Source organism: Hylobates moloch, unplaced genomic scaffold, assembly GCF_009828535.3.
Source record: "Hylobates moloch isolate HMO894 unplaced genomic scaffold, HMol_V3 SCAFFOLD_1, whole genome shotgun sequence".
NCBI lineage: Eukaryota > Metazoa > Chordata > Mammalia > Primates > Hylobatidae > Hylobates > Hylobates moloch.
Window position 1 is genome coordinate 32,003,347 of NW_026652276.1, and position 27,177 is coordinate 32,030,523.

At 38.1% G+C, this 27,177-nt stretch overlaps 1 protein-coding gene and 1 long non-coding RNA gene across 15 annotated transcripts in view; one reads left to right on the forward strand and one right to left on the reverse strand.

Moving 5' to 3' along the window:
• Positions 1 to 27,177, reverse strand: part of UNC80 (unc-80 homolog, NALCN channel complex subunit) — a 231,472-nt gene that overhangs the window by 15,925 nt on the left and 188,370 nt on the right. For 12 of the 14 annotated variants that reach the window (XM_032754682.2, XM_032754681.2, XM_032754680.2 and 9 more), the window contains 12 exons: positions 25,989 to 26,081; positions 24,575 to 24,610; positions 24,022 to 24,240; positions 15,768 to 15,968; positions 13,512 to 13,635; positions 12,446 to 12,571; positions 11,055 to 11,178; positions 10,114 to 10,320; positions 7,090 to 7,274; positions 6,316 to 6,481; positions 4,692 to 4,871; positions 1,423 to 1,561 (listed from right to left, as the gene is read on the reverse strand). In XM_032754682.2, the coding sequence (XP_032610573.1) occupies positions 1,423 to 1,561; positions 4,692 to 4,871; positions 6,316 to 6,481; positions 7,090 to 7,274; positions 10,114 to 10,320; positions 11,055 to 11,178; positions 12,446 to 12,571; positions 13,512 to 13,635; positions 15,768 to 15,968; positions 24,022 to 24,240; positions 24,575 to 24,610; positions 25,989 to 26,081 (1,800 nt within the window). Of the gene's footprint in view, positions 1 to 1,422; positions 1,562 to 4,691; positions 4,872 to 6,315; positions 6,482 to 7,089; positions 7,275 to 10,113; positions 10,321 to 11,054; positions 11,179 to 12,445; positions 12,572 to 13,511; positions 13,636 to 15,767; positions 15,969 to 24,021; positions 24,241 to 24,574; positions 24,611 to 25,988; positions 26,082 to 27,177 lie in introns of those variants that run through there. The other 2 variants (XM_032754687.2, XM_058438893.1) reach the window with 2 other exon arrangements.
• LOC131383497 (uncharacterized) lies at positions 3,705 to 7,085 on the forward strand. The gene is made up of 3 exons (XR_009213564.1): positions 3,705 to 3,733; positions 5,876 to 5,991; positions 7,069 to 7,085. It is a non-coding gene; the product is annotated as an uncharacterized LOC131383497 (long non-coding RNA).

Genomic DNA, 27,177 nt, shown 5'->3' on the forward strand with positions numbered 1-27,177 from the left:
GCCTGGTTATTTTAGGTAAATAACAATGAAAAACCTCTTTATGAAATTTCTACAATTCTATAATTTAAATAAAACTTTCAAATAATTGATTTCTTAAAATATTCTTCATAGAACCATGCACATTGCTAGCAATTAAAAATATACCAATAGCTACCAATATTAGCTGCTTGTGTGGCTTTATATCTTTTTTTGGACATGTTATTGTTTGGCTTTGATTTTGTTCACACTTTTTGTGTATAAGACTTTCTTTTCAAAGGAAAATTACCAGATGGTAGGTAAAACAATTTCTTACAACGATATAAACCTTTATATAGTATTAATCTTTGTAATAATTAAATGGTACTTACATAAAACATTGCCTTCTTAAAAAGTATGCAACTTGTTTATTAATGATTTATCATTTTACCCTATTCTTTGATATTCTCCAAACTTGGGCTTTGTTTCACAAATTTTATTTCATCTGTGTAGTTCATGAACCATTTGCGAAAGGATTTGGGTACAGGGTAATTATTCCTACATATAAACTAGTTTTGTGTGAATGTCAGAATATGCCCTGTATTTTATTATTTTCCATGTGTGAATTGTACTACAATGAATCTATAGGTATTAAAAATAAGCAACACACTAAAACCACATAAGGTCAATTCCTTGAAAAACTCAATTCCTGAAGTGAAAATATCATTGGTTCCAAAACATTTATCTACTTAAGATAGATGTTTTGACTCACGTGAGATCATTTTCATTATACTTTTATTGTGTATATATATATATATATATATATATATATATATATATCGGAAGTTTTTTTTACTTATATTCTTAAGAGACAGAGAACACACAAAATATTTAAGGGGGTTTTGTCATGGAATCATAGAACTATAGATGGAGAAGTTACCTTAAAGATCATTTTAGCAAACCTCTTCATTTTACAGAGGGAGAACTGTGGATTACGGTTAAATGACCTGCCCAAGGTCACACGCAGTGGTGTAGATCCTTTTCTGCTTGGTTAAGTGTCACTACCTACAACTGAATACTAATAATATATCAGAAGCCTAAACTTTACCAAAAACATGAAGATGGTCCTAACTCTTGCCAAGTACCCATCATTAGCTTGGCTAATGATAAATCTGAAATACAAGAATGCCATTTGACAACAGAAAGAAGACCATGTGTCTATGGAAAATTTTTAAGGAGAGACCATACTTGGATCAGAAATTGGGATCCCTTCTACTAGCTTGGCTTAGAAAACTGCAAAGTGTTGCCTGCAGGAACCTAGTTGACAAATCCTTTGTGGAATGATCTATCTAAAAATATTACCATTGCTTGCTTCTCTTTCAGTCTTTGTAGAATAACAGGAGTGTATTTTCAGAATTTCTAACTTTGCCCCCAAATGCAGAGTATAATATAACCATAGCTGTTTACCTCTGGCTGGGTAGCATGCCCACCTCAGCCTGAGGTGCAGACATGCTGGAGACATGGCTGGAGAATCGCCTCCTTCCAATGGCACTCAGGAGGTAAGCTTCTTGTTCACTTACCACGCTGGGCATGCTTATAGAGTCATCTAAAAGGGGCAAAGGAATAGAGTGTTACAAAAACTATGACACTGATCAGAAAAACCCAACCAAAGCTATACTTGGGTTCTGTCCTTGGCTTGTGTACAACTTAGGGCTGTTTGTAAATCTAAATTATCATTGGTCCCTTCATACAGATAAAAAACTTAGACCTTTGTGGGTAATGATAATTCTTCGCATCTATACATCTCCCACCCTTCCACACTAGAACATCCTTCATGAAACAAACGTAAATTTTTACAAGTAGATTATTTGTGAAAGTCAACAGGCATCAGCAAATTTAAGATTTGAGAAAAGCTAGCACATAATTTTTTTAAAACATTCCATAAATACTTCAGGGGACTTTGTTATTGAATGAGTCAAATACATTTCCTTGACATTCAAAAACCACATTCAGTACAGTTAATAATTTCTAGCCTGCTGAGGGAAAGACAATTTCAGATATTTTTAGGAAAAATATTTGAAAGCTATAAAGAAATAAATGCTTATTTTAACCAAAATTTTAAAATTTAAGTATGTGATTTTGTTTTCTCCATAGAAGCAGAGTTTTTTTTGTTTTGGTTTGTTTGTTTTTTGTTTTTGAGACAGAGGCTCGTTCTGTTGCCCAGGCTGGAGTGCACTGGCGTGATCTTGGCTCACTGCAACCTCCGCCTCCCAGGTTCAAGTGGTTCCCATGCCTCAGCCTCCAGAGTAGCTGGGACTAGAGGCGCACACCACCACGCTCAGCTAGTTTTTGTATTTTTAGTAGAGATGGGGTTTCATCATGTTGGCCAGGCTGGTCTTGAACTCCTGACCTCAGGTGATCCACCCGCCTCGGCCTCCCAAAGTGCTGGGATTACAGGCATGAGCCACCGCGCCCAACCAGAAGCAGAAATTAATGTACTCAAATTCATATGAAAATTAACTTTAGCACAGTATTTATGACAAAGTGACTTAATTCTAAATGAGCTAATGTTGTTGATGAACACTAATATTCTTTGATAAACATATTGAGTTTTGAAGAATGTGTGCTACTGTATAAGATCATCTGATACTATTTATTTAAAATATCAAAGTAATCATATTTCTAATTGAACTTATTTCAAATCAAAAGGTGAATATAAAACATACTAGCAATTTTAATTTGCTATAAAATCACTGACTTAAAATTGATTCTTGTTATAGAATGATATTTTCTTTTTAGATGTGTCCACAGGGAAGAGAATAAACAAATGTGTCTTAAAAATATAAAAAATATGGTAGGATAGATTCAGCTATTTCTACAAAGGCCTTTCCCAAATCCTATTGATTATTCCCCCTTACTTGTATTCACATATCACTTAACACTTATGTCCCCAGTATTTGTTTGGTGATTAATCATGTGCTGTCTACCAGTAACTCTTTTGTTAGGTGTTCTTTATTGCAAATGTCTCTCATCTCCTCTACATAACTATATCTATTATAAGATCTTAGAAAGCAGAGAACGTATCTTTCTCATACTTCCTTCTTCCTTATCTTATACCTGATAGGCCTTAATACAAGTCTGATTATTGAATGTAAGAAAGTTTAATTCAAAACAATGATCTGGTTTTCATACCCCTCCCTATTTAAATTAATACACACCCATATCACAAACACACAATACCATTTGTTAGCAATCTTGCTTTCATTCGGATGGTTATGATGTCTGTGATCAGAGATATAAGCAAAAAATTGCATGGCTCCCCAATCCCCCTGCTGCCTCATCAGTATGTTAGTGTTGGCTTTTGGCCAGTGATATCCCTGTTTTAAGTCTTACTTACTTTTCTTTCCTTGCTCCTTCCTACAGGTTAGGTCATCTATTATTTTCAAGGTTACCTGCAAAATATATTTAGCTCTACAAAAATAGATGATATCATTTCCTATATAATTAATAAGAATTGCTGAGAGAGGCTACTTCAAGCATTAAAGAAAAAATTGATTTTCTTTAAGTTTTACCCATACTTAATGGATATTTAAACTGCTGATCCTTTTCTCTTTCATGGTGTTTTCTCAGTCAAGATTTCCTTAATTACAACTTTAGGTGTATTTTCATGAGCAGTCACCAGGGTGATTTAGACAGGAATGTGTCTATAGGCCAGGCACAGGACTATATGATTTTTCCCTTGTCTGACCAACGCTGAAGCTAACTGCAAATATTACTGGTAAGTACTGACAAAGCATTTATTTTTTCTCTTCTCTTACATTCCCAACTGTCATAGGACATTAAAACACTTTTATTCATCTTAGTTAATTAAAATTCTAACCTCAACTCTCATTTCTTCTATTTAATTTAGTTCAGAGTAGAGCTTTTTGTTGTTGTTTGGTATGGAGAGCCTCTGAGTGAAGATCTAAATTTCGTTCTCATTCATATGGCATTGACAACACACCTTTGCTATAAACGTTGTATCAGAGTATCTTAACACACAAGTGGAAAATAATTAATGCAATATTAAGACCCCTGAAATGACAGTAGCATTTAATGGAACCTTTCACCCTAATTTTACTTTTGATAACCTCCTGTGAAGAATACATATGTAGTATTTCTCCTTGTGTCATAACACCAAATCTCTGGCACATGCCTTAGAAGCTTCTGGGCTGACCTAGTCACTGGGGATTCTCTTAACTCAAATTTGGAGTACTTTCCCTCAAGACAGCCTGCTGGTTTGCATACTGGCTGGTAGAGCCAACTGGTCTTTTCTGAGTCCTAGGCATATACACGGCTCACTTTTCCTTGCCTAATGAGGCCATTTAAGTTCCAATCAACCCTCTAAGCAAGATATCCAGGAAAAAGGAGAATAAGTGCTTTCCTTGGTTAGTTATCCACAATTTAAATGGGAGTTAGTGGAAAAAGTTGACTATATAGGTTTAAAGAAAATTTAGGAGTCACTAACGATTTACTTTTTTCCTGAATTCTTTTTAAATGACCAAAGGATATCAAGGAATTTATAGAAATGCAGGCATTAGGAATCATGGAATCAGTCACATTTCCCCTAGAACTCCTTTTGTAAAAATGACTAGGGGATCAGAAGCGGAAAAGGTCAGAAGGGCAGTAATCCTTCCCAAGCCCTTGCTCATATGGCCAAGCCATGTCTTCCGCCCAGATTCTTTGGAATGACCTACTTTCCTCATCTTCCTCATCAGTCCGACTCAGGGTGTCCTGCGAAGCCTGCTGGGATGGCTCACTGTCCTGCTCCCAGACAGTGCCCGTGCCCGTGTTAGAGCGGGACATGGTGGCCAAGCTCAGGCGGTAAGCAGAGGTGGAGGTGCCCACGGTACTGATGGATGTCTTGCCTTGGTAGGCTAGAGGATTTGAGAGACCAAAGGAAATGCATGGTGAGAATCTTAAATGTCCACTTCGAAGTCCTCCCTGACCACTTGTATTTTTTAGGAAAGGTTAGTTAAATAATGTGTCCCAGACAAATGATCTTTATAACAAAGTTGCAAATGAAAGTGGGGATTTTTTTATTTTAAAGAATCAATATTGGCCACTGATATAATTAAATAGTTCCCTTGCCAGAACATAACATCTGTAACAATATTAAATGCTTTGACATTGTTGCCTTTCTTATTGGTTTTCTATTTTATTTTCCAAGGTTGGTAGGATGCAAATTAAATTTGACCTGAATTGTAGCTTCCAACTTGGCAATTTTTACTAAGAAATATATCTTATCTGACACAAGCATATCAAAGTAATAAATAAGTTGTCTGATGTGAACCCCGCAATGCATAATCAAAACTGTTCTTATTCTCATTTTCTGGAAATTACAACCTATAAAATACCCCTCAGTTCTATGTCAGGTTATTTTATTACAAAGTAGAATATTTGAATGATAATGTGTAAACTTCACCAGGATTATACCTGTCAATTTTCTGATTTTACCACATTGTCTGCAAAGAACAATAAAAGCTTTCAAAAGAAAGCAAATAACCTTTCCCTCCCACAAAAAAGAAAACCTAGCACACATTACATTTTACTTGTGGGTAATGACTGCCCTCTAATGGCAAATAATGATTTATTTTCCTTCCTCAGTAATCTGCTGCTCATATAGTTATAAGAAAGCAATGTACTCTCAAAGAATGCCTTTAGAATAATGTAAAGAAAGTACCTCCTAGTTTGCCAGCTCTAAGGGAATCCTTCCCCTTCCAATGTGTGAAAAGTTAAAGTTAAAGGCTTTATAAATCAGTCACAGAGACCTGGTTGAAAAATCCCCTTACAATAATCACTTTCTATGTGACAGTAGTAAGTTATTTACTTGTAAATTATTTATCTATTTTCTACTTGTCTGTTTCCTCATTCTTTACAGGGACTTTCAATTATATACCTTGAAGGTATTTGTATAGATTAAAGGAAATGATCTACCATAAAATAGAAGCTCAATAAATGAATGTCCCCCTTCTCCTTTTCAAAAAGGAAATAAAGGTAATGATTTAAACCATTTTTCTTCCAATTAAATACTCAAGAAAGAGATTAACTACTAAAATGAAGATTAAAAAATATATAGAAAAGGAAAACTAAATTCTTATGATATCCTTTTGATTTCTATTTTGTTACTGACAAGAGAGGAAGTCAAATCTAGTGGTGGTCAAATGGCCAACTTATTAGAAATGGTCAAATCTAGCAGTGTACCAAAATGGCTAACGTATTCATAGTTCCAAAAAGTGTGGTGACCTGGACAGAGGGATTCTTTGTAGGCTGTGAGTTCCATTAGTCAAACAAATTCACAACACTCTCATGCACACTCACCTGATCCACTATGAACTGCCTCTTTTAGAATTTTTAGTTCACTGTTGAACTCAGCAATGAGTGAGCTCTTACACAAAGGGCGTGGTATGAAGCGCCGCTCCAGCTGGTCGGCAATATGTTGCCGGGCGGAAAGCTCTTCATGATTCTCTGCTGGTTGGGCCAGCAGCTGAAAGGAAGGCATAACATTCTCAGGGCCTCAATTTTCCATCCATAAAATGGGCTAATTGCTGTACCTATTTCATTGTTGTGAGGAATAAATAAGGTAATGCATGTGATGTTCCTAGAATGGCACTTTACACAGGAAGTGCTTAATAATTACATCGTTTTAAATCGCTGCCCTAAGAAATTGGGGCATGAAAAGGACAAGTGTAGATGGGTACTGAGGGTCTTGGAGGAAAAACATACGTTAAGTATCCTATGTTTTTCATACGTTTATTTAAAATCAGATCTCAGTCATGCCACTGAAGATAGAAGATTCTCCAAACTATTCCACTGGACCAATCTTTTGGGTGGGTAGAGTGGGGGATGATTAGTAGGGAGCGGGCAAAGTTTTACAGACTCCAATAAAGCTCTTACTGTGAAGGCATTTCTAGTGTGAAATTTTATCCTCTGGAATATATTTTTGGGTGGTTTTCTCATCAAGCATAGTATTAACAGGCCCTACTAACTGGCAACAGTAGGTACCATGAGCACTCCTGCCATATTCCTGCCTCAGTAGAGAGCCACACATTCATTTGAGCTTGCCACTTTCAGGAGGAGAAGCACACACCACACCTTGCACTGGATGAAAGGGCGCAAAAGCACAAAGATGGGTATTCGGGTCCGCACGATGAAGTCGAGGAAATCCCAAAGGGCCAGGCCTCCCACCTTCCGCAGAGCCATCTCCTTCACTTGGAGGCTCAGCCAGTACCACTGGCTTCCGAGCTGCCTCTCAAAGCAGACGAGAATCACCTTCAGCGCTTCATACCGGGAAAAGAGAAAAATGAGCCTGCGGACCTGTGCTTCCGAGGAACCCAACCTACATCCAGAGCCCTTTATGAACCTTTAGAAATTTTCTAAATTTCTAAGCTCTCTCCATGTTTCTAAAAACTTCATATGTATTCCTGAGCAAGAGTATTCTGGACATCGAGACAAAAACGTGTATGCTAAGTGTTTTGATTCTGATAAAGAGTACTCAAGTATCTTTCTTAAGTGCATCTTAAGAACTACTATTTTGGAAAATATAGAGCAATGTGGTCCACTGAATTGAAAGGAAAATGTTTCATAAACATGATGTGTGGCTAACGTTTTACCTTCCAAAAGTTTTGTCATAATAACTTTACTTTGTCATAATAACTTTATGGTAATACGGACCTATCAGTCACATTCTTAGCTAAAACATGGATCTTAAAAATCTTTTCCTTTTTTCTTTTAACCATAAAAATAAATATTTGTGTTACTAAAATAAAACCATGAAGAAGTGCACAAAGTTAAAAAATATTAAGTCCTTTTCCTTCCCAGTTCCCTTCCTGACTCCACACTAAACTGCTCCCCAGAGGTAACCAGTAAATGCGTGCAGTGTATCTTTCCAAAAATAAAAAACACCTTCCTTCATCGCACACTACGTCTATTACTAAACCCTACTGGATTTATTTGTCCATATCTCTTTCCTCTCAGATTCTGGCAGCCCTTCACAATCTACATTTATTTTTATTTTTCAGGAAGCAGATTTCCCAAACCGTGTGTCAGGACAAACCCGAGTATTGTGAAGACATCAAAGATTATGACAGGAGCTCCCTCTGCCACTACAGCTTTTACCATGGAGTCTGCCATGGGGCAGTCAAGTGACCTGCGCCTTCTTGATCATTCTTCAGGCCCATCAATCTCAGCATCTAAAAGATGTGTCTACTAAACACATTTTGATTCTGATTACTAAAACACGAAAATCTTTCTTAAGTGCATTGAGTGACTAAATGCACACAGAAATCCAATTCTCTAAAATCCTCAAGAGTCACATATGCCTTTACCATCTTTAGGATGTTTCCAGGAGAGAACCATGCCATGTAACACACAGAGGGAGATTGCAAGATTCTTTCTTACCCGTATTCCTCCTCAAAATCTCACTTTTCACAGCAACTGCTTATCTCAATTCCTTTCCCTCAACTAAACAAATAAACAAAAAACAACACTCTTCTTTCTCTACCGTAATTCTGATGACATTTTCACTGTTACTAAGCCTGTTGGCTGACTTTGGCTTTCTGCCATTCTACTTCCCACCTAAACCTCCATCAGCCTAAGACACAGCAGTGTATAAAAGGGGCTCAAGAACAGAGACTCATTCTAGCTCTGTCACTTATTAAGATATATGCCTTCAGGCAAGTTACTCAACCTTTCTGGGCCCCAGCCTCTTCACTCCTAAAATGAGAATAACACTAACTTCTTAGAGTTATTGAGAATATGAGAGGATTCAAAGTGGTAATAGTGTAAAGCACAGAAAACTGCTTGGTGCACAGTAAGTGCTCAAAATAAATGTAAAAACAAACTTAAAATACAGGTTCAGTAGCCTGGCCACGTAACAAAGTAAAAACAACTCTTTACTGAAAAGGCGGAGAGTGGAGAGGACAGAAACTCATCAAGTGTCTTCTCATATCCTTCCTGTACATGGTAAGCCCCTTTTCTCCATCATCCTCTGTTCAATCCTAAACTTCATGTAGGGCTCTATGATAGAGCTTAGATTTGAATTCTACTTTTGTATACCTTGGCCAACTGAGCATCCATATGGGTTGGTCCTGGGTACATGCATTCCTTGTGTCTTTTTCGCCTTTTTCATTTTCATTGTCAATCCCCTCATTTTCACACACATCCCATTATAAGGCAGTTCAAACACCGCCCCCATACTCCAAACTCCAAGGACTCATTTTCATCAGTGTGTTTGTGTTCATCTTATACCTCTCACCAATATCTGCTTTGGTGAATTGAAAAATATCAGGCAAGACTTTCTCATTTTGAAATTCCCCACTGCCAGTGCCACTTATTCTCAGTGCTATGGCAAGAGTGGTCTTTTCCTGCCGGCCCAGTTCATTCAGGGCCAAAGAGTGGCTTTCCATTGCTCCATCGGTCAGGACCAGGTTAAAGGCAGCATGGGATAATGGGAAAGTAGGAGTCAAAGAGGGAAAGGGATTGGGAAGCCTGTGGGAGCAGGACTGGACTGGCCTCACTAGAGTAATGATCAAAGTGGAGATTAAAGACATGTTAAGGGAGGAAAAAGAGCTAGTAGGGGCATAACATATTGCAAGGTCACCAAATCTTGCTGCATAGAATGTAGACTGCCCAACTCCAGAACTCCATTTATATAGGTGACAGACCAATGAGCCCCACGTGTTGTGCAATGCTGTGTCTTTGTATACTAGACTGAGTTTAGATCCTATAACAGCTACTGAACCTCACTAGTGATCTTGTACTTAATCAGCATGGAAGAATCTTTACTGCAGATGCCTTCCTTACAAGCCCAGACACTCGTATATAAAACAGTCAAGTAATTTAGGCATGGCAGATGTGAAACCACGTTGTTTTTTGGCATATGTTTACCGAAGGAAACCAGACTTTTTTGCAAGGGTAATGTTTCTTGTTCAAGTGGCTTCTTTAAATACATTCTGGATTGAGGTCTCTTTAAATACATTCTGGTTTGAGGTCTCTAAATTCTTTCTGAGTTAAGTTGGAACTTAACTAAGTACGTCTATTTATTTATTTATCTATCTATCTACACATATATTTTCACATACATATACATACACATGCACAAACAGAGAAAGTACCAACCCAAGTATGCTGCTTGGCTGGTGGACTCAGCCAGCCCTTCCCTGCGCAGGTCTTTCCCTGCATCCCCAGGGGTGGAGCAGTGGGCTGGGGAGCTCTCTAACATGAAGTTCTTGCTCCTGGATGTGCTGATGATCCGCGGTGGGAGGAGCACATTGATGACTGTCTGCAGCAGCAGCTGCACCTCAGGCTGCTCCAGCCATGGGCTATCTGAGGGGCAGAATTTGGAAGAGGGAAGTGGAAAGAAAAACATCACAAGGTAGACTGTCCACAGTAGATACAGAAAAACTCAGCTCTTTCCAAGTCCAAACTACAACACCCTAGAAATTCAGGTGTTTCCCATCAAGTACAGCTTCACCAATGGACAGAAACAGTGTTCCTGGCACCTGAGTATTTTCTCCATAGTGGGTACCCAAAAACTTGTGGTCTTAGCCAAATGTCTCGCTTACCATTTCAATCTCCTTTCTTTTTGCAAATACTCATGATGCACTGTACTTACATTTGAGACAAACTTTTCCTAAAAGAATCCCTCTACCCCTAAGAAGAAAGAGTAATGAAAATACATTGGAATTTAATGACAGTGGCAGGATTTCTGCTAAACCCAGTGTCCGTAGGTTGCACAAGTTTGTTCACCTGTCAATTCTTACATTGTACTTCAATGAATACCATTTTCTCAACTGAATTGAACGACTGTTCCCCTGATGTTTGCTGTACTGAAATGACTTTAAATAGGATGTATCTCCTAAGAAGTAGAGCAGAGAAACTCTGGTCCCAGGTAGCTAAACTGAAAAGAAAGAAAAACTCTTATTTCCTAAGATGACCCTATTTAAATTATTCAGACTGACTTCAGTGATAGCCTTCATGGGAACAGGAAAAAGAAATAACAGCCTGACATTTAAGAAAACACAACAATGATAAATTTCCTTTAGTTAAATTAATCAGACCTTTGCTTCCAGATCCTACTGTGAGCACAAATGGGATGAGCAGATTTAAAAGCATCCCCTCCCTTCGCTCTTGATTGGTGAATGGGGAGATCACATGGCTTAAAGGAAAATCTTCTTTTAAAGCCTGTGCAGCAATAATAGAAGAAAAGATTAATTGACCACCACACCCATTTAGTATGTTTGTTTTTACACAGTATGATGGAGACGGTGACTCCCTGCTGGCTGCTCCTGTAAACTATGAGTTCAATTGTTGTCTGTACAGCATACAAGCTTCACCCAAAACTGATACTTTACCATTGTCTTGATATAATTGAGAGCTATATACCTAAAAAGATAGTAACATCTTGAATATTAAATGAAAAATTAGAATACTTATGGTCAGGTACAAAAACAACTTCACATCCCCATTAATTTTCTCTATTTTTCTACCAATAAATATTTTAACAGCAAAGGAGAAGGAAGAAAATCAGAACTTCTCACTTGCTCCTTTTGGTAGTTATTCCTCTGGCCCCTGCCATGAAAGGCCTTCTTCAAGCCAGGAAACAATATGCATTGTAGAAAGAAATATGTGATCTTTGTATGCAAGTTATTAAAGTGTATCACTTTAGGGATGTCACTGTTTCTCTTCTGCACAGTAGCCACAGCTCTTACTTGATCTCTTTTCTATCATCTACCCATTCTCTGGATGATGAGCCATCAAGCTTGGTTGTCAAACAATGGATGTGTCAGTTATCCATTTACATCAGTTGTGTACTTTCCATTTACATCACTTGTGTACTTTCCATTGAATATGGAGCTTTCCAGTGATTTACCATTCTCTAAAACTGGGTGACACACAGAAATATTCAGGAGACGGGATTCTGCAGTTTTTTTTTTTTTTTTTTGCCTTGGGAATGATTATTTTAATTTTAAGAAATAAATTAAAGGGGAGAATTTTCTTTAAAAAAGCACTCATAATATTCAACCCACAATCATTAAAGAAAATTAAGATATTCAAAGTCTAGTGATAACATTTGAAAGAATTTTATATTGCAATTCTTTCTGAAAATGATTTAAAACCAGACTGTGAATATTACTGCCTTTTAATTAACAATTGTGAGCTGATTTTCTGTGAACCATTATTTTGCACACATTTTCAATGACTGAAGTGGTTCCTGAAGTTGTGGCAGGACTAAATGACTCTGCTATATTTGAGATCTCAAGAAGAATTACAGAAGCACAACTTAGGGCCAAGCTCAGGGCTGCAGCTCCAAATCTATAAAAGTTTGGAGATGTTTACACTTTTGTTTCACAGATTTTGCCCAGCCTTTGCAGAAAAAAACGAGAACACCATGATCTGGTGCCTCAACCAGCAACTTAATGAGCGTGACAAACAGGTAAGGCAGTCACACCTGTATCTGCAATGCTACAAGCCGGACAACAGCTGTGCTGAAGGGCAGAGGTGGTGAGAGATAAGGGCTGAGATGAAGAAGGGGTAATCCATCAGCAACACTGGAAGGTCCTACCACTCCCATCACCTGAAATACAAAGAGAGCACATGACCAGCCTTGACTATTGCAATTTCATGCAACTGTAGTAAGGGAGTCTCAATGATGATGATAATAAAAATGATAAATTGAAGGTTGGGCATGTTACTTTCAATCTTTTCTTTCTTGTTGCCTTCTGAAGGCATGTGATGTCTGGAGTCAGATCGAACGTTACACTGAATTCAGCCAAGGTTTTGTAGAATGTTGTTTATAGTTAACTATGTAAATAATGAGAGATGAACTAAAAAGCTATTCTAATCAGGAGATTGGACACTTACTTGTGAATTCAAAGGAATGCGGTCAACATTCCTTGATGGAGCAAATACTGACAACAATGATGATGGCAACAGCTCTATTTGCACTAGGCATTCCAACTACAGATTTATTGCTCAACTAGTGAAGCAGCAGGTCCTATTTAATGAGATGCTCTAACATGGTTTCCACACATTTTACAAAACCTTGTCAGGACCAGACTCTAGATATTACATAAACAATTAAAATTTTTTTTCTTCACATAAATCCTAGACTGGCCAACTCATAGTGTCATTTTGCACCATAAAAGAAAAAAATCCTCTTTGCATTTTAAGTTCCCCACCCCAGACTACCTCAACTTCTAGCCAATTGTGCAGGCTCCGCCACCCCACTCTCCAACTGGCAGCCCTCAACTCTCAGCGCAACTTGAAGAGGTGAATTGTCAAAGTAGTGCATGGGAAGCAGCACACCAAAATCCCTTCTGTGTAGGGATGGGTTCCTGGATCTCCCCACACACCACCTTGAAATGTACCTCACTATTTTCAGTGTCACCTGAGCCGTCTGTTTTCATGGGCAGATAGGGGCACAAAGTGGTTGACCTGTAAATCTTCAGTTCAGAGAAGTCAATAGCAGAGTTACATTGTGCAAAGTTTCATAAGATTGCCACTTGGCTACTCACCAGATTGACACAGACATTGATCAGTGACCTAAGGTGAGGCAGGAAGGATATGATTGGCTGCCTCTGAAGTGTCAAACAAACCCCTTCAATCAAATTGCTGGCAGGCTCCCACTCAACCTGTCGCCTGGAATACAATATAGGCGCCATTAGCGGCTTGGCTCCCTTCTGGAGAGTCTGAAACAAGTGAATGAGACAGTGATTCTGACGCCATCTAAGACAGGATGTGTCTCTGGGATGAAGTTTACCCATATTGTTCCAAAAGCACAGAGCACACTGGGAGGGGAAGAAGATACTGAAAACGTAGCAGAGGCAGGCCTGCCCCACTCGACTAATCTATTGAAGAAAAAACAGAGATGATGAACGGGTTGCATTTTAATTTCCCTGGTTTTAGCTTTGACAGAGGGTCCTAAGACTACCACTGTAGAAAACTGATCACAGGGGTAATTACTCCCAATAGAACTAATCTGACCCCAGCTGCATTTCTGAAACCTGTTTATCAGATTACACACGCCCATCAGTTTTTACACCAGACTACCACTAATTTGATTTATATAGCTTAACTCCTGCCAAGAAGATCACATTAGAAGAAAATAGTTTATTTAAACAATGTTCTTTCTTGGCCTCCCAAGAAATGATATGTATTTTTTGGCTACTTTCTATGGTAGTATAAATAGTGTTACTGTACACATAACCCAATTAAATGAATATGGGATTTTCTGTAATAAAAGTCAATCCATTTCATAATTGTCCTAGTACTGATTCATCCCTGTGGCCCCAAAATAAACAGCTTGGGCTTTACTGATATTAACAGTATTTCCTTATATTTTCCTGGCAATACTTTCTAAGCTTATGTTTTCTAGCGAAATGGAATCTGCAATGACAAATGGAAATGTATTCATAAATGAGGCTATGTGACATCTCCGACACTGAAGGTAATGTGCAGGTCAGGTTCCGTCAACATTTCTTGTGCTGAACTGAGATCACCTAATGAGTTTAAATCCAAGCCAACTCCATATTCATAGCCTATCTCCCAAGAAAATTGCCTATAACTGACCAAGCCTATGTATGTATTAATCCAGAAATCTACTTTCGGGAAGCATAAATGGGTCATTTTTGGAGATGTTTAACATCTTTAGATATGAAGTATTTAAGAAAGGAATTTATTTCAACACACCCTTGTGAGACAGTTATAAATCTTTGATAAGCCATTTGCTGATAGACACAAATGTTCCACTGGGATCACTAAAGAAATAGTGTTTTAAAACAGGCATTTCCATGCCACCGAAATAAATAACCTTGAAATAATGTATAGGCAGTCATCACCACGGTATAAAAGAATATAAAAACAAATAATCGATTATTAGAATAAAGATTTTCAATTTGTTTTTTTAATGACTCCTGAAGGCTGGATTAGTGTGAAGGAGATTATGGACTAATACCTGAAAAATTCTGATGAATTGAACATTAAGTGCTATAAATTCTCGGGAAGGAGTCACACTGATTTTGGGGTTTAGTTTAAAAGGACAGAAAATTTTCTCACTAACCCAAACTTGAAATTTCTGAGTAAGTGGGTTTACCAGTATTAATCTGTTGAACTATCTGCTCACTATCACTACAGTTTCCAAACTCGGCTCACATCTCTAAGTACAGTGGTTGAAAAACATCTGCTAATATGTAGGCTACCAATAAATATTTCCCAGGTCACTGAACAAAGATCAAGCATTAATAGTGTTCATTTAGTACCACACTGAATTAGGTAAAAAAGTGAAAATTAGGTGTTTGTTTTCAATCCTGCAAATATTTAAGCTTCTGCTTGGCGATTATTGTAAAGCTTGGAATTTCTCTAAACTGGTACCTAAATATGTTAACTAGCTTTGTTAAATATAGTATTTTGAACATAAAATTCATTTTCTTTTCTCATTAGTTGTTTCATTTATAAGGCCAATCATCCCTTATTTTAAAAGGGATTAAAGGGTACTAATTGAAATTTTTATATGTGTCAGATGAGGAGCATGATAGCTAAGAAATGGATAGATTTTTTCAAGATGAGCACATATACTTTTAAAGAAAATGTTATTTTTCTCAAAATGTAGGCTTTGCTACTTAGGCATTCATAGACCCTATTAACTATGCACGTATACCAAAGAAAACTTTCAAGTCATTCATTCAACTCCAGAATGATCCACCATCTTAAAAAATGTCAAATATTAACTTTGACATTTGTGATAGCAACAGCTAACTAGGAGGCACTCTCACCTCAAAGTAGGCATCTTATGAATTTTATTGAACATTCTATCCAATCTTTTTAAAATGAGGATGAGGGCCGGCCTCACTGCCTCAGCTGTCCAGTCAGTAATGGGTAGCATCTCCATGATGTAGCGCCGAAGCCCACGACTCTCCATTGTCTGAGTGTCATATGGTGCCAGCTTCAGAAGGGAGTGTGCAATTTCTGCCAACCTAAAATATATATATATATATATGTATATATATTTTAAAGTATAAGCTTAGAATTACACAACAGGAATTTTTCCACACAGCATCATGTTAATCACCCCTTCCAGACCACCAACTCCCTGAACTAAGAACATTCTTCCCAACATCCTCTATCCCTCTGCTCTCCCACATATCAGAACAGTGATACCTACACATGCATATTAATAGAGAATCATAGAATGCTTCAGAGACAACATGTAAAGAGCATCTGATAAGGAAACTAAAATCCAGAGAGATTAAGGATAGGCCAAATATATTTAGAGAATGTCATTTCTGAGAATGTGCATGTGTATATATACAGGTATATATACACACAAATACATGTATATTATATATATGACATATGCATATAAAAGAGAACCTAACTTTAATGAACAATAAAATCACAAATATCAAATGTCCTTGTAAATTTCATGGCTTCAGAACTCCCTCAGTACCCATAGTCAAGGTCAAAGCCACCCTACAAAAAGTGCTCTTGGTTTTTGTTGCAACCCAAGGAGTTCTTCAGGCTCCATTTCCATCCCTCTCCTTTAAAGCCTCCTCCTCTCTTTTTATCTTATACATGTATCTTTTCTCTCGTTGAGATTCTTCATATAATAGACCCAGTTGTACTGTCTGGATGACATTGGTTTTGGTTGCCTCTACTTCTTAGATTTCCCAACTCGGTTCCATACAGGAACTGCCAGAGGGAAAGTTGTGCTTCAACTCTCAACACACCCTTGTGAGACAGTCACCAGACCCAAGTGTTGATGTCCTAAGTGTCAGATTTTCTGAAGGAGAATTGGCCAAATAGATTAATTGGGCAAATGAGGTTTCTAGTAAATGTAATAGTTAACGAAATAATCTTCAGAACTAGATATGGATTACCAATTTCCAAATAATACAAATACAATGATGTACATAGCCTTAAAGCCAACTTAATTTAATTTTGTGTGAAGGAGAAAGTATTTAAACATTTTACAGTGGCTCCTGATAAAATATACTGAGTAGATGCAGAATGTGTACAAGATAATATTAAGAGGTAATGTATACTCATTCATAAAAATATCTTACAACTATTCTGTATGATTTGAGCTTGATTTTTTTCCTCAATAAAAAAGCTTATATTCTAAAAAATACACCTAAGACACAGTGGCTGAAATGTTCATATTCTTTGTCAAGATACTGAAAATTCATTTGAAGACAAATTTCTTTAGGAAGGGTAATACACTAAGTTACTACCACCCATTATTTGAATCTTTGGCTTGAATCAGTACATGTTGAGTTAGGCAGGCAAAGGATCCTATGGAACTGGAATGTAGGACAAAGGATTCCTGATGGAGGAGGGGAGCAGAGAGGCCTAATGTTACCTAGGAATTCATGTGTGGATGGCATCAGCAGGAGCAGCCATACGTGGAAAGTTTTCAGGATTGTTACTAAATAGAGGAGGAGATTTGAGATAAACGGAAAAATAAGATCTTTTTTTTTTTTTTTTGAGATAAGTTTGTACTGGAAAAGCTCTGAAGATAATCTTCTTTGTGTCATGGAATCTTAGGGTTGAAAGATCCCATAATAGTCATAATATCCTGTAGGCAGTCAGGTTCACACTGGCACCTCTTACTATTATTATTTTTCTAACACAGCTTAAAAGGAAAATGAAAAAATATAGTTTCCCAGGACCTCCAAAAATCTCATAAATAAGAACTTCTGGCCGGGCGTGGTGGCTCACGCCTGTAATTCCAGCACTTTGGGAGGCCAAGGCGGGTGGATCACGAGGTCAGGAGTTCAAGATCAGCCTGGCCAAGATGGTGAAATCCTGTCTCTACTAGAAATACAAAAAAATCAGTTGGGCATGGTGGTGGGCACCTGTAATCCCAACTACTCGGGAGGCTGAGGAGATTGTGCCACTGCACTCTAGCCCCGATGACAGAGCAAGACTCTGTCTAAAAAAAAAAAAAAAAAAACTTCTAAGGTCTGGGCCCAGAAATCTGTATATTTTTAACTTTTATTTTGGAAAATCTCAAACATATAAAAAGGTAGAGAGATCAGTATATAGTAAGCCCCAAAATACCCATCACTCAACCTCAGCCTTCCAAGTAGCTGGGACTACAGGTGCACAGCCCCATGCCTGGCTAATTTTTGTAATTTTTGTAGAGATGGGGTTTTGCTATGTTGCCCAGGCTGGTTTTGAGCTCCTGGACTCAAGCAATCTGCCTGCCTCAGCCTCCCAAAAGTGCTGGGATTACAGGTGTGAGCCACTGTACTCGGCCTACAGTGACTCTTGTTTTACTTATACCCCCAAACACTCCCCCTTTTTCCCCACCCTAGACTATTTTAAAGTAAATCCCAAGCATCATATCATTTACCCAGACATATTTCAGTATGTGTCTCCAAATTTATGGACTCAGAAAAATTAAACATAACACAATATGACATTTAACAAATTAAAAATAATTTTTTAAAAAACCCAAATATCCAGTCAGTTTTCAACATTCACACATTATCTCATAATTACTTTTTTTTTGTTTACAAATTAGGAAAAAATAAGGCCCATAAATTTCTATTTGTTGATACGTCCTTAAGTCTCTTTTAATATGTAGAATTCCCCCCTTCTGTACTTGTCTTTTTTTTTTTTTGAGACAGAGTCTCGCTCTGTCGCCAGGCTGGAGTGCAGTGGTGCGATCTTGGCTCACTGCAACCTCTGCCTCCCGGTACAAGCGATTCTCCTGCCTCAGCCTCCTGAGTAGCTGGGACTACAGGCGCATGCCACCACGCCCAGCTAATTTTTGTATTTTTAGTAGAGACGAGGGTTTCACTATGTTGGCCAGGATGGTCTCGATCTCTTGACCTCCTGATCTGCCCAACTCGGCCTCCCAAAGTGCTGGGATTACAGGCGTGAACAACCGCGCCCAGCCTTATCTTGTTATTTATTAAAGAAATTCTCTGTAGCAACACTCTCAATTTTGCTGATTGAATCTCCACGGTGTAATTTAATCTATCCTACTGCCTTTGTATTTAATTCAATTGGAAGTTAAATCCAGGGCCTACATCTGCAGACTCAGTTTTGATTTTTTGGCAAGAGTACTTAGCAGGTGGTGTGTGTGGTGTGTACTTCTGTCAGGAGGTACAGGATTCCTAGTTGTCACTCTTTTTATGATATTAGCTGTTCCTAGTCACTGCACAGATCCACTGATGCATTAGGAGTAGTGCAGTGGTAATATTATGTAATTCTTTGTCTCACATATTAACTATAGCATTGTAATAAAGAGAAATTGTGATTACTCCAAGAGAACTGAAGAGTGAATAACTGAAAGGATCTAGAGGGTAAGAGCTCCTCAGTTGATTTTGATAGGCATCCTGGTTTAGGAGTCACAGCCAAGGCCATTACCTCTCTAATTATTTAGATTGGTCTACAATTGCTTTATGTGACTAGCTCCATGGATAGAAAATTCACTACTGTACAAGGCAACTTATTTCATCTTTGGAGGTCCACACTGTGAGAGTTTCCTTTCATGTTAGGCCTCCAAATTCCCTTTCATTTCTTCCTACTAGGCTTAATTCTGAAAGCATAAATCCAATCCATCTTCATCATGACCCTTCATTATCAAGAAATAGTTATTGTCTCTTAATTCCCACTGTCTTCTCTCCAAACTGAACATATTCACATCGTCCTGGAATTCTGTGTGAATGTGGCTGTTTAAAAGAAATCATTTTAAACAGCTTATACATTCTTTTGTTTATCTCTTTCTCATGAATTTGATATACAGAAAATAATTCTTCTCAGGTTATTTGTGTGACAAATAAGAGTACATCTATATGCACTTATTTCTTTTCTCTTATTATTTTAAAGATAACATTGAGAAGTGCTTGTGAAATAATCAATGTGTCTATTTGAAGCTTCCAAAGAATATTTAGAGCTGAATTTAAGAGCCATTTTATGGATTACTACCTGAATTTCTCTAATTCCTGGCCATGTGACAAAATAAATTTGTTTTGCGCATAAAACAAAATTTCCCTTTCCCATAGTCTTTGCTGTACTATCACATGCATAATCAAAAAACTTTCCTATGGTTCTTTCCCAGTGGGAACACAAGAGATTTTCCCATTCAGAGGGTGAGGGAGAGAGGAAAAGAGAAAGAGAGAAAGAGAATGAGAGAGATAGAGACCGCACATAAGAAAGAGAGACAGACAGACAGAGAAAGAGAGAGAGAGAGAGAGAATTTGCAGATTCCGTTATCCAGCTGCTTTGGCAGCACTGGGTTGAACAAATGAAGCAATACATTTCTGTAGGTCAGAGACTCTAATCAAGAATATTTTCTTCAAGAGCCTTGTAACCAACCATACATTCTGCAAATTCAGAAGTATAGATTGCCTTAGCAATGCTTCTTAACTTGTTGGTTTGATTCGAATTATTTCGGCAAACATTTGTATTTTTTATATCATCCCATTTCTCTTTCTCTTTTGAAAAATCAACTTTTCATCCTTGGGTGACATTATCTATTCTTATAATTTAAGAACGATTTAATACTACCGTCAATTCGCAAATTTATATATTAAGCTCCAACTTTTACATATATTCAAGTGTGCACTTAATTTATAAGAGAGCCTTAATTACATCCTTTGCTTAGTATAAGTTCAAAGCATCTGGATCTGCCCTTACTCAGCAACACAGAATGTCTCTATTTGGTTAGAGACTATGGCAGGCCTGTCTTTTTCAAAAGCTTGTTGTGAGAAATTGCATTAAAAAAGGGCATTTAGTCTAAATATTCCCTGGGCAATAAAAATGTTGCCCTCCTATCGACCCAGGCCATGAAATAGCTATGCTCTTGAATGACATTATCCTGGCTTCAGATCAATTGCTCTTGCTGAACTGCATTATGACTTTGTGCCAACTTTATATACTAACAGGCATCCAGCCATGTACAACCAGCACTTTATCTACCATAGGGATGTTGTTGAGGACTCTGTTCATCATACTACTCTTCCCTTTTAACAAACACCAACCAGGAGACTGTTGAAGCTCAGAAAGCAATACCCCAAAATGAAGACCTCAGAAGCCAAGGTTTTTCACTGATCTTCTTCTGCCCTCCTCTCTGTGGCCTCTCATTCTTTTCCAAGGCTAGCCATGGAAACTGGAAACCCTTTTCCTCAAAGCAAGTCATTAAAACCAGAACCTTTTTTCCCGAAGCCAGCCATAAAACTTAAAAATATTACACTAACTTTCCCCCATCTTTCTGTGTAAAAACTAGCCATAAAGAAATTACCTGACCCATCTTGTTTGATTGTAGGTCATAACAACGCCCCCTTTCCAGAAAGGGTCTTGCCCCATTCCCAGAAGGAAGGGATGCTAACCAGAGAGGCCAAGAAGAATCCAAACACACAGGCCATGCTGGGTTTCCTCACTTGGTCTATGAGCACGGGATCATACCCTTTCTGTCCAGTCATATTTATACATGGCTATCCATACTTTGTTAAACTTAAAAATGGAGAGCTTCCCCTGTATTTTTGGGTCTTCATCCTGAAGGCTCCTGTGTCAGGTAAAACTATGATCAAATACATTTTCATGCTTTTTGATTATGATCTGCCTTTTATCAGGTGACTTTCAGCAAACCTTCAGAGAGTGAAGGGGAAATTTTCCCTTGGCCCCTACAAGATTTTTCTTGTTCTTCGTATTTTAAAAAAGTATTGTTTCACCGAGCAACTGTTTTGTTTTTAACTTATTTATATTATGATTTTGTAATTAATCTTTTTTCACTCATTGCTTTGATAACTAAGAAGGTCAAATTTATGGTTCATGAATAATATCTAATATGATCTTATATTGATTTCCTGTGCTAATCTTATCATAAAGATAATTAACTCCTTGAAAATCTTTCACATTATCCTGACTCTATAATTTGTATACACTCTCCCTTCAAATATTTTCTGAGTTGCCTCAAATCCTTTATATAATAATACATAAATGTAAATGCGATTATAGTACTTGCAACTTTGTATTATAGTTATTTTCTTATGTGCCTCTTGCATTGAACCGTGATAATCTTGAAGACCAGGACCTGGCCGGGCGCGGTGGCTCACGCCTGTAATCCCAGCACTTTGGGAGGCCGAGGCGGGTGGATCACGAGGTCAGGAGATCGAGACCATCCTGGCTAACACGGTGAAACCCAGTCTCTACTAAAAATACAAAAAAATTAGCCGGGCGAGGTGGCGGGCGCCTGTAGTCCCAGCTACTCGGGAGGCTGAGGCAGGAGAATGGCGTGAACCCCGGGTGGCAGAGCCTGCAGCGAGCCGAGATCGCGCCACTGCACTCCAGCCTGGGTGAAAGGGCGAGACTCCTTCTCAAAACAAACAAACAAACAAACAAAAAAACCAGGACCTTAGTTTACATCCCCAGTGTTTAACGTAGTATTTGAACCATTCTCATTAGCGTTAGTATCTATTGTGTCCAGATCTGTGCCAGGCACAGAGCTAAATCATTTCTACTTCATTTAACCTTTAATAGGTATTGACCTCTAGAGGGAGCTCCAGCCTCTCTGACTCTTGCTGTTCCCTCCCTCCAAATGCCCTAAGGAAGAGTATAAATACAGTCAGGTTATGGGACAGTCATTATCTCATAGTCTCTCTCTCTCTCTCTCTCTCTCTCACTCTCACACACAGACACACACACACACACATCCATCTTTTAGGAATATTTTTCCTTTTCTCTCACAAAATGGCCATTGGTCATAGTGATTTTCTGACTCTGGGAATGTGATGTTTCTCTGTTCACAGAATTGCTTAGGTCAGCTAGAGAAGACCAGCGGGAAAGGAAGTGGAGGGGCTGAATAAATTCCTAGGTTGCTATGACAGCAGGACCTTAACACTCCAAATGTCCCTCCCCTTTCTCTGAAGGCTCCCATCTAGGAGCTGAACTTCTCAGTGTGAAATAAGCTCTTCCCCATTACTGCACAGCAGGGAGTGTGAACTCCAGTGAGGCTCTGGGGTTCTCCAGGGCAGTGCTGGGTGTGTGCCCACAATTCAAAGGATGTGAAATTACACTGGAAGAAAAAGAACCTATGCTCACTGTACATTTCTGTCTTCTCATTTTCCTTCATTTAGTACTTTCTAAATTTAAAAAAAGGCAATAACCAGGAAACTGTGAGTTTTGTGAAATTGCAACGTTATTTGGAAGTGGCTGAACCTAACTCTACTTTTACCTTTATTGATACATTAAATTTTCCAAGTGAATCTTTTGTTACCCATGACATTTTTCTTTGAAGGGATTTTTATCACCCTTAACAAACGATTACAAATCTGAATAGACGGTCCTCTGGAATCACGTTCCTTTTGAAACACAAATACAGCCTTTAGCATGAATTTCAAGTGAAATGGCATCTCTGTAGGAAGACAAAATACAAGTGCACAGGGAAGTAATTCTGGGGCCTTTCCCTAGCACACTAAGAGTAAAACATGTAAATGACGACTGGCCTCATCTAGTTCAGAATTTTTACCAGGACACATTTTTTTAACGGTTGGAAGGCTGTTTATATAAAGGGGATTTCAGGCCTAAGCCAAGTTGGCTGAGTTAAAACTGCTAACTTCCCTGCAGGGCTCATTACTGGCTTTTTAGGGACCCCAGAAGCAGAAAGTAGTTGTGCATTCCTCATGTAAAATAACAGAGAAGAAACATTCAATTCTTGTGAAAAATTAGAATCTGGGCAGTAAATAGTAGTGAGAAGAATTCTTTTCTAGAATTCTTTTCTAAGAATTCAGGTGATAAAATTTCCCTTTCTTTCTCTTTTATTGAGAAGCAAATATATAAACCGTGCTTTTCTATCTTACGAACATTTTCCCCTTGTCCACCCTAAGATCCTGTTTGATGGACTTAATGCACACTTTACTAGAGGGTTCTGTATGATGTGTACCTAAGTCACCAGAAACAAATCATTCTATATTAAGTGTTTTTCCTGGAGAACCCCCACTCTCAACCCAACACACACATTCAGACACGTGGGCGAAGCTGTGTTCACACTTGGGGCAGGGAAAGCAAGGCCAGTACCTCATGTGAGACTTCACATCCAGCAGTTCCAGGGCAGTGACCCGAGGCTCCCCAGCCAGATTTTGCAAGATCTTCAGCCGCGGCCCACAGTGCTTATAGAACTCTGTGCAAATATTCAGTAAGGACTCCCGGGGTCTTCTGAACTCTTCCCGAGCAATTCGTTCATCCAGTTCCTCTCTGGGAAGGCCTTGCCCTTCCTCCAGTAAATGAAGGTTTTCCCTGGGAAATTGTGTAAGATTAAATAGGGGTCTGAAAATGTATTCATGTAGCAGCTGTGAGAAGAGGGTATCACACCGAAGAAAAATATAAGATTCCTAATGAGTTAATGCATCAGTAAGGTGAGGCCAAGGAGAACCTCACCTGAAGGATAAAGAAAGCTTATCAGCCTAGAAGAGACTGTCGTCCCAAATTGTAGTAAAGCCACTTTTGGGGGTTTACCCAGAAATAGTATGTTATGCATCAAATGAAATCTAACAGAGCCATAAACCAGCTTAAAAGGCAATCATCTCAAGATGTCAGAACTGGTATGAAATTAGAGCAAGTCTTTCTGTACCTGATAAAGTGCAGTTTGGCTCCTTGTTCCTGGTACCTGGGAGTTAGAAAAACAGTCTACATAACTATTAGAGCAAGAATGGGATCCTTTGGTTGGGCTTTCTTACAGACTTTTTCATATGAAAAGCCCTTGAAGCTATATATTTTGATAAGTTCACAAATATACATATATTACTCCTAAAACATAAAGTCTTTATCTTTCATTTGGCTAACACATATACTGCAATTATAGCTACTACAAAAGCTGTTTTATTGTTGCATGATTTGGGTAAAGACAACTATTATAAAAATATATACAAACTCATAGAATATAGCCAAATGAGAGAAATTTTTGGACATTTTGAAATTTAAGTTATAGTTTTAATAACATGTGCTCTGTCTTAAGTGACAGGAAGGAGAATCATGGCTGACTTCCTTTCAGTTCTGGAGACTTACTGCTTTATGATTCATGGATATTAAGACTTTAAAAGCCCTCTTTCTTCTTTAGAAGCCCTCATTTAACCCGGTGAACCTAGAGAAGTCTCTAAATATCACTAAACTACAGTATATCATTTTCCCTTAATATAGGAAATTGAGGCATGAGTTAAACATCACACCAGGCAATTTATAGCTGGGTTTGGAATTTATTTTTGTTTTATTTTTAATATGAATATATATGATGAACAGGGAATTAACTTTACATGAATAATGATACACACTTAAAAATAGGCTTCAGAGTGAGTGAAAATTTATTGAATTTCTCCTTATGATTTCCATGCCAACTACTCCATACTGGAAAAAGATAATTTTTTCTTAAGCTGAGTTTGGGTTTGCCCTATCTTAAATCTTCCTTGTAGGAGGAAGCTAATTAGGCTTTTTGTGTATGTCGGAATATTTAAAGCTAACACAGATGAAATGAAATGGGTAAAATATTAACTAGCATAGCCAGTATCAGAGTTACACCAAAACAAGAGAAGGAGATTAAGTTAACAACCATGAAAAGCATCATTTGAGGGCATATGCCAAAGTTTGTATGAAATGTCTGCAGAAAATCTGTCCAGATGAAAGTAAGTTGACTCTTAGTGCCCCGGGAATGATAAACCACCTCCTGATTATTATTGTTTATTTGCCTTTTGTTGAAGGCAAATGAAACAACACTGGAATAGTTCAAAGACCACCCAGGAGGCAGAGAACCATGCTCGAGCAAACAAAACAACAGCAATGCCTATTTATGAAGTTGGTTTAGATTTCTCTTTGACAATTTCAAAAGAAGCCTTGGTATTTTCTTGTAACTCTGAACTCTCACCTTCTTTTCTTTTCCTTGGAGGTTTTCACACTCAATATTGACTATGTTCAGGATTCCTTTCATTCTCAACAGCTGACATTGGGTTGTATGAAATTTAGAGACCATAGAAGAATAAGGCGCAGTGAATTACCTGGTGTTCACCCCAGACGACATGGTGTGATTGGCTGTGGTGGTTCCCTTATGACCTTGGTCACACCTGCTCATCTGTGGGGCTGTCATGGGCCTGTAACAATGACAGTAATCACCACAGCAAAACAACAACAGCAACAGAAGTGGAAACATTTATTAAATCCTCAAGTTACTGAAGCACACATAAGTTTTAAGTTAGTTTTAGAGTCTTCAAAAGACAGGCTGTCTAGCTTTGGGCTTTTCTGTTTGTTCTGAGAGGCACTTTAAAGGAACATTGATTCCCAGGGGTTTATAAGCTCATCATGATTTAAGTTCTTCCACTTCTTTGTTCTGAGTAATAAACTCATCAAAATGACTCTTCTGACAAGACATTTATGAAATATCTACAGACTTCTAAGTCTGTACCAGTTGAGAGTAAAGAGCTCATTCTTCAGTTCTACTGGGTAGTTCACCATTCTAGATGATAAGTAAAAGGCAAGGACGTATGTACCACTTTGGCCACCTACACCGTTATCAACTACTCTATTTTTTCTGAGAAACTATCAAAGAATAAAAGAATTCTCCTAGTCACATCACACCTAAGGCTAACCAGGAAAGTGAGTAAGTTAGTATCTATTATAAGTCAGTAATTTAGATGGTTAGTAATAGATTTGAATCATCTCATTTTATATCTGCCGGATTTACTTTAAATAATAGGTAAAATTTGCCGCTGTATTGGCATCTAGGACGAAAAAGGCATAATGCAGTTTTTTTTAAAGCAACTGCTTTTATGAAATCATCAAGGCTTGCTTCTTTGTTGCTCACTTTCTGTCTACTGGGGATAGCTAGAAAGTAAACTTTTAACGATCACACCAGATTTCCTCTTCCTGTGCCTGTTGTGATAGACACAATTTAGAGATGGCTCCCAATATCTTTGCCCGTTGGTGTTACTCTAGTGATTATGTTACATTATATGGCAAAAAGGGGGAGTATCTGCACAGGCCTAATCTAGTCACACCAGCCCTTCAAAAGCAGAGAGTCTTCTCTGGCTAGGGCAGAGAGATTTGAAGCATAAGGATTCAAGGTGCTATTGCTGGTTGGAAGGTAGAGGGGGAGCACGTGAGAAGAAATGCAGGTGCCTTCTCAATGCAGAGTGGTGCCTGGCTGACAGCCAGCCAGGAAATGGGACCTCAGACCTAAAGATGCATGGA